Source organism: Haliaeetus leucocephalus, unplaced genomic scaffold (genome assembly GCF_000737465.1).
Source record: "Haliaeetus leucocephalus isolate CR32 unplaced genomic scaffold, Haliaeetus_leucocephalus-4.0 Scaffold284, whole genome shotgun sequence".
Taxonomy (NCBI): Eukaryota; Metazoa; Chordata; class Aves; order Accipitriformes; family Accipitridae; genus Haliaeetus; species Haliaeetus leucocephalus.
Window position 1 is genome coordinate 1,943,674 of NW_010972720.1, and position 7,983 is coordinate 1,951,656.

Consider the following 7,983-nt stretch of genomic DNA (forward strand, 5'->3'; position numbering starts at 1 on the left):
GGAGAAAAAGCACGCCAAGCTCTCGAAGTGCTTCTAGTCATACCGCTCTTTCAGTTGCACTGAGGGATGCCCTGAAGTCCTACCTGTCCTGAAAATGCCACGGAACCTCTAAAGACAGAGCTAATCAACCTGGCGGTGGAAGGGAAAGCTGCCTGTCCTGTTGCCTGGGAGTGAAGGTAAGATGGCGTGGGTGTTGCTGAGGAAAACAATTCTGTTACCCTGTAGCAGAGTGGAGTCTGGTTCCTACTGGTATTAAAGCTATTAGGGATAAAGTAATGTTGAACAGGGCCATTCCCAGTTGGAGATAGGAATCACTCCTGCCTTTTTTTTTTTTTTTTCCTGTTACAGTATCCCATTATCTTCTATGTGATGATTATGAGAGGAATCAAGTCTGCACTCCAGAAATACCAGGACCCTTTGTCTCTGATGGACAAAGTTGAAAAATATTTTGCCTTAGGATGAGAAGTGAGCTTAACATAAGAACTTAAAAAGTACATGCAAGATCAGACCAAAAGTCCAGCTAGCATAGTAGCCTGTCTCCCTCAGTGATCAGTAGGATCAATGTGGTCAAGGAGTACAGGGCAGAGTAAAAGGACGGGCAAGGGTCTAGCATTGTCCCTACTTCTGGCAATATACAACTGAAGCACTGTCTGAGCTAGAGATGGCGTTTTCTATTTAATAGTCCAGAATTTGTCTAACTGCTGTTTGAATCTAGGCAGACTTTGGTCATCCGTCACATCTGATTATCCAAAAGGTTTCAAGGTTGCTGAAGAGGCATGCTGGCTCTGCGGTTCGTTCCTCTGCTGAGACAAATCAGTGAGATATAGAAGAACTATGAAGGCTTGTTAAAGGTCTTAATTCCTGAAGGGAGTAGTTAGTGCTAGGTCAGTGCTGGGGCCAGCCAGCCAGGAGCTGGCTTCAAGGTGGCAGCACTGACAGTAACATCATCACAGCACGTTTTTCACAGGGTTTTCTAGAAGGATGTGGTCTTGTCCACACAAACATCATTCCTTCAGCTCTGCTGGAGAACTGATTTATGGGTACAAACTTTACCATTAGATGTTTGGGCCAGGAAATACTGAGAGTAGCCATACAACTTAGAGGTGGAACACCAGATTTGCAGGCTATAAAGATTTTTCTGGTGGTTGATTCCATGTTCAGTCCTGGAACATCAAGACCCTCTCCAACACTGAGGCTAGGGGGGGGATAATTGATCTCAGGACATCAGGATAGTCAGAGCAATGTACAGGTTCACTCACTAATTGGTGCTGGCCTGTGACATTTACTTAATCGCACCAATGAAGAGAAATCTGCATAGGCAGTCAGCTTTTTTTGCCAGGTAGGTCTGAATCTCATGCACATCCCATAGTTAGCAGAGTTAATGTGTTCCTTAAGGAGAACGCAGCAGCAAGCTCGACATCTGGGCTCCGTTACAGGATTCTTGACACTGGATTCAAATGGGATCATGGAAAAGCAGATGGGGCTGTGATGCAGCTCATAGGAGAGGCCCAGCAATTTTGGAAATGCAGGAGTTGCTGACAAAACACATATATTTCAAGATGTGGCAAGAAATGCAAGCCAAAATGAGAAAACAAGCAGAAAAATAAATATATGGTAAGGATGTTACAGCAAGTGAAGCAGGAGCAGTGACAGTCACCACCACAGCAAATAATCTATTGCTGAGCAATATGTACTAGATCATGTACCAATGTTATATACAAGATGCCTGTGATACACTGTTATGAAACAGTTCAATAGATCATTAGCTAATCAAAGATAAAACTCCTATTACATTTTTTCTGATTTTCTCTCCACACCCATTTGCAATTTCTTTTGTGTTACTGGAGTTCTAAAGCCTGTATATACTGCAGTCAGTTCCCAGGTCTGTAGCTGTTCTACTCAAGGTTTTCCTTCTGAAAACACACCAAAAAAAGAAACCCCCAAAACCAAGAGAGGCATATTTACAGTTCTTCAGACATAGGTTTTGCTTGGGAAAAACAAGACCAACTTTGTAAATAGGCTTTGTTCTAAGTTGATCTAAGGAAAAGGAAACTTTATATTCTTTTACGAAGACGGTAAGGAAATACTAAATATTTGTTTTGTTCTTAACTCTTTACCTAATAATGCCTAACATGCTATTTGTTTTTCTAGCAAACGCCTATTACCTCTTCACAAAATTACCTATTATAGCTCCAGCATCTCTTCCAGACTAATGTAATGTCGTTTATTGTCCACCCACATTACCCATGCCATAAACATTAGGCCTGGTTTTTCCCCTTCACATGTGTTGGGGGAGCACATTTTAATATGTAATACATTCTGTATTAATGCCGTATTTCACCTGCTGGTTTTATTATCCTGTCACTTCAGGCTGCAGGCTGGCTTTGCAGTTCTTCGCTGTTCTCATCTTTCTTGCAGCACCATTCAGCACTTTTTTCCAAGTCACATATGTATATATTAAACAAGCACTAGTCATTAACCCCATCTCCAAAAATAACCTATGGGTTTTCATAGGTGGTTTTCCTCCACTGAAACTGATGACTAATTCCCATTTTGTTCCTGTATTGTTAACCAGCTATTTATTCATGCAAGGCCTTCAATGATGACTTACTCAAGAAGACCAGAACTACCTGATCTCCTTTACCTTCATGTTCACTGATTTCTTCGAAGAATATTTACAGGCCTGTGGAACAGGATTTCCTCGTGTGAGATGGCAATAGGACTGTCTAGCCATTTGTCCAGCAACACTCGGCTGTACTATGGTTCCTACCAGCTTGCCATATGGGCATTACTGGTCTGAAGTTCCCTGTATCTCCACAGAATGCTTTCTAAAAATTAGTGTCATATTTGTGACGTTCCATTCCTCTAGCACTAAGGCAGTTTTAAGTGAAAAAATATAAAGTACAGTTCATAGTTCAGCCATTTCATCCTTGAATTTCCTTAGAACTCTTGGATGAATACCATCTGTCCTGTCATTTTGTTTCAAAACCTTTTACACTTGGATTTGAGACAGATGCTCCACCATGCCTCTCCCATTAAAAAGTTCTGTCGTGAAAACTTCCTGAAGCTCCTCTACGTGGTTAACAAAAAAAAAAAAAAAAAAAAGGTCATTTTCTTTTCCTGAAATCTTCTCTAGGCATTGCTACTATATCTTGAGCATCTGTTGTCCCTAGGACAGCTTGGCAGGCCTCCTGGTTCTGATGTGTTTGAAAGTTATTGGTCCGTCTGTTTTCTGAAGTTGCTCTGATGCTCTTTTTCCCTGCCACACATTGCTGTGTCTGGCCTGTCAGGGTGCAGTTTTCTTCTGGTTTACTGGTTTAGAAATACAACTTCAACTTTTTAAAGACTGCTTTCCTGCATTTGTTATTCTGTCATACCTGCTCTTTATCCACCTCAGTCTTATTTTCAGTGGTCTTTTGGTCTGCTTTACTGGGTGGTATGCCTTTATGCTGGACCTCTAGTGCGATGTGAGCAGTCCCCCGATGCCTGCAATCATTTTGGCCATCCCTTTTAGTTTTGGTTTGAGACACACCTCCCAGTTCACCTCCAGTTAAAAGATTCCAGTGAGTCATTTCATAAGATTGTCCATATTGAACATGGATGTGAAAAACTAATTTAGCTTTTCTTCCATGACCTTATCTTTTCTGAACATTCCCGTTACCCTTTGATCACTTACTAGTCCTTTCCAGCACTAGTTCTTTCAGTGCTCACAGATGGGCATTATCCGAACTCCCTGATCTAACATACCATACTTTTTAAAGCTTAATTTGAAAGTAGTAATTTCCACATGCTCTTTTCCATTTGCCTTTAATCTATGTTCAACATCCTTCTTATTGAAAGGACAAAATATTATTTAAAAAAATTACTAATTATCTAAATATCATGACATCATTCTCAGTTGATAGATCAGCCTGATGCAGAGCTTTGCCGTGGCTTGCTGCAGCTCACGCTGACATGGCATGCACACAAAACGATCTGTGTAATGATGTGGGTCAGGCTAGTAGAGTGGTGCGATAGACTATTTTTGCAATAAAGATCTCTCCAGCAGTCGGGATGTATTTGTAAATGAGATCATAAACAAAAGTAACCCATAGGTGGCTTTTTATAGAGCATCGTTAAGATGTGGGGACAACACAGTGGCAACATTAGGCAGGTCTGCACTGATTTGTGCTGAAGCTAAATTAGCCAATTAATACTAAATGAAATAGAACCCAAAAGCCATTTTACCTCACTGCGGAAAATATTAAAGAGCTCCTTTATTCTGAATTACCTCAAGATATGCTCTTATTCTGACACCATATTTAAAATTCTGTAACCCATGCAGCTTTCTAGGACACCTGAAGGGTTATATTTCATTTCAATTTAAAAGCACTTGAGCAGAAGTAAAAAACATTTCAAATAATCAAACTAGTCAATTTACTCTGATGCTGCTGCTCCACTGCAAAAGATTATTTAAATCTAATCAGAAAGACTTCTTGAAGCATCACAGTTCTGTTCAGGGAGGGAGTCTGAGAATTGAGGGGAGGTGATGGTGTGTTTCTACAGGGAAATCTGAACAGAATGTGCTGAAAATGAGACCAGTGTAGTCTCAGCTACACGCTATGACAGGGAATTGCCTCTAGCTGGAGGAATTTTTGAGTTAAGAATAAAGGTGCTCTAGGATTGTAAACTCTCTACAGGAGGAAATGTTCTTGAGCACTGGATGTACTGCACAGAGAACAACTGCCTCTCACTTCCAGTTTACATCTGCGGCTTCCCAAAAGCTGAGCTTGCAAAATGGAGCCATTGATCCCGCCTGTGCTGAGTATCTCTGGCAGGGCCAACATGTAAAACAGCAGCTAATCCTTTCTGATACTACTTTAAGCATCTCAGGGGCAGGGTGGGAAGGAAAAAAACAACTCTGGGTTTCTAAGGCCTTCAAAGATTAGTACCTACTTTAGTATAAAAATGTTTGAATTGTCTTTACAGTTAGTTACCTTATTGCCATACTTCCAGGAATACACGAAGCGTGTTTGTCAAGACTCGTTTCAGAAAGTGCTACGTTGTTAGCCTACCACAGACATTTACCATGGTTATAGTGCTGAAATCACTTTCTATATCTTACAGATGTACAATGACTGTATGCAAATTTATTTCAGAAGTTGATGGACAATAGGGTGACAGTTTAAAAAAACAGAAGAAAAAATTTGGAAGCCTGCCCTTTGTAGTACTTAATATTTTAGACATTAAATGTGTTTCAGTGCTGGGCTTTCAAAGGCTAGTAAAAGCTATTGCCTAGTATTTATCTCAACAAATTAAACTATTAGTTTAACCATGGGATCTCCAATTTCCCACTTGCAAATATTGTTCGATAGCTAGATTTAGACTTTTAAATACACTAAAGGTTGAGTAAAAAAAAAAAAAACCACTCAACAAATAGTGGAACTGGCAATAACTCCTCTTACCACCACAAACAGGAACCTATCAGGAGCACGTGTTCTTTACAAATGCCTCTTCTTTTCTGCAGGAATCTATTGGCATGTGCGGAGATAACATTCCAGCATTTTTCATGCTGTTCTGCAAGCTGTGTATTTTATGAGAAGCCACTAATACTGGGGCCAGGGGGAGTGGGAGGGAGTTGGGAACATCTGGGAAAACATACCTCTAACCACATCTGTCCTATAGCCAACTTTTCGTGTCCTGATATGGACTGCAGAAAAGGCTGGTGACCCTGAGCTCTGTGAGAGAAAAGTAAGCTCCTAAAATTTACTCATTATCAGCTAACCCACCAAGACAAAACTTTTAAGACCTGTGCTTCAGTAGTTTGGGGAAAGAAAACAATCCGGGAATAATTAATTATCAGTGACTTCAGTACTTAAAATTAGAGGTATTTTTTTCACTTGCAAGGCAATAGAAGCAAATGCCACTGTAAGGAAAACATCAACTGCAACTAACAGTAGCGTATGCAGGAGAAAGAATTGTCATTAAAAAAGTTTAAACCCCTGTATAAACTCCAGGAGAGACTTGCCAGTTTTACGATAACAGCCCAACAACAATGCAAAGCACTATCCCACACAGGGCTTCAGCATTCTGGGAGTACCCAGCCTCTCGGAAACATCAAGAATACAACAATAATCATGTACAACATTTTATTACAAAATTGTTAAAAAAGTAATACAATGCAATATACTACAAAATACAAGATCAGCTATTAAGCTACCTCCTTTGTTTTACTTAGCTATAAAGAAACACCCGGCTATCAGTCACTGAGTTTCAACAAAACCATTAAATATGCAGAAACATTCCACAACTTTTTTTTTTTTTTTTTTTTTTTTTTTTTTTAACCGAACTGTAGCAGCCCTTGGCCACTACTTACATTAAAAATAGAGGTCTCCCTACAAAGAACCACATTACCTATACACAATTCTGTACAGATTTTTATACTGAAGCTAACAATGAGCTGCACTTGAGTTCACATTCTTAGCAAAATATTGGATTTTGAGCATAAATCTTTACAGCAGGACATTCATTTATTCTTCATCCTCATCTTCTTCCTCCTCTTCATCATCTTCCTCCTCCTCCTCCTCCTCTTCTGGTTCTGCTTTCTTCTTAGATCCTGCAGGCCTACCTGGGCCCTTTTTTCCTGCATCACTCTTGCTCTTGGCACGATATGCTGCAATATCCTGCAAGAAAAATGCTGTTTAGTTGCTGGCAATATAACTCTGAAGACAAATTTGTACTGCTTCAATAATTTAATAATACTACACTGTGCACATCCAATACAGCGTGTGCAGAAAAGGAGGGTTTCAAGCTGGAGACCTTCATGCTTGCATCTTTTGGCAAGAGAACGCGTGACCCAGACAGTTTTAGGAATTTTATGACCGTGGTTGCTCTGGAGTATGACCGTGTATTTTACCAAGCAGGTGACCTGTTTTCTGGAAGTAAAGCGTCTTACTGGTAAAATCTCTTAAGACATGTAAAAACCACATTCAGGTTCACTGTAAGGGTTCCAGATACCTCCCACGCCACATCTTTCTGAAGCCTGGCAAAGGCTGACATAAACATTTAGAACTACGAACCATATATAGTTTAGGTACAAAACAAAAAGTATGCATTTACAGTGACCTCTACAACCTTAACCATTATTTTATCGCTTTCACTGTACCTTTTCATATTTCTCCTTTAGTTTTGCAGCCTTCTGTTCATATGGCTGTTTATCTTTGGCTGACTGTTCAGACCACATTTCACCTAATTTCTTTGCTGTATCTCCAATAGACAAGCCAGGATGATCATTTTTGATTTTCGGACGGTGTTCAGAACAGAAAAGGAAGAACGCAGATCTACAACGAGAGACAGTGATGATTAAGGGTCAAACTAGCAGAGTCTAAAATAGAGTCAGACTGTGAGAACTAATACTTTCCTCCCCCCCCCCCCGGGCCATAGAAGCACTCACGGCGGTCTTTTAGGAGCGTTGGGGTCCTTTTTCTTTCCCTTCTTCTCGCCTTTGGGAGGAACATAGTTTTTCATCTCCCTGTCGTAACGAGCTTTGTCTCCTTTAGCCATTTCTTCAAACTTTCCTTTTTCCTTGCTAGACATTGTCTGCGGACACACGGAGGGGAAAGGAGAAGAGCCTGGATCAGATAAAGCGCCCGGTGACCCACTAACGCCTAAGCGGCAGCTGCTACCAGCGATCTTTTCCCAGCAACCCGCGGCAGGGGCGGGGGCCGGGGCCGGCCCGGCAGGGCTCAGCGCGGCTCGGCTCGGCTCGGCCCGGCCCGGCCCCGCTCACCTTCCACCGCTCCGAGCACTTCCGCGAGAACTCGGCGAAGTTGACGGACGAGTCCGGGTGCTTCTTCTTGTGCTCCTCGCGGCAGGTCTGCACGAAGTAGGCGTAGGAGGACATCTTGCCCCGCGGCTTGTTGGGGTCGCCTTTCCCCCTGCGGGGGTCGGGGGCGGGGCCCGGGGGGGGGGGGGGGGGCGGCGGCCTGAGGGCGGGGCCGCGGC

The 7,983-nt window shown here is 41.9% G+C and overlaps 1 protein-coding gene across 2 annotated transcripts; it reads right to left on the minus strand.

Annotated features, from left to right (window-relative positions):
- Positions 1-6,116: 6,116 nt before the first annotated feature.
- On the minus strand, positions 6,117-7,956 carry HMGB2 (high mobility group box 2). 2 transcript variants are annotated; one of them, XM_010569959.1, is made up of 5 exons: positions 7,769-7,945; positions 7,433-7,578; positions 7,145-7,319; positions 6,582-6,662; positions 6,118-6,374 (listed from the first exon to the last, which is right to left on the minus strand). In XM_010569959.1, the coding sequence occupies exons 1-5, from the start codon at positions 7,880-7,882 to the stop codon at positions 6,357-6,359; spliced, it is 534 nt and encodes a 177-aa protein (XP_010568261.1). In that variant the 5' UTR covers positions 7,883-7,945; the 3' UTR covers positions 6,118-6,356. The 2 variants fall into 2 exon arrangements, with proteins under 2 accessions (XP_010568260.1, XP_010568261.1); XM_010569958.1 differs by having other exon boundaries at positions 6,117-6,662; positions 7,769-7,956.
- Positions 7,957-7,983: the final 27 nt, after the last annotated feature.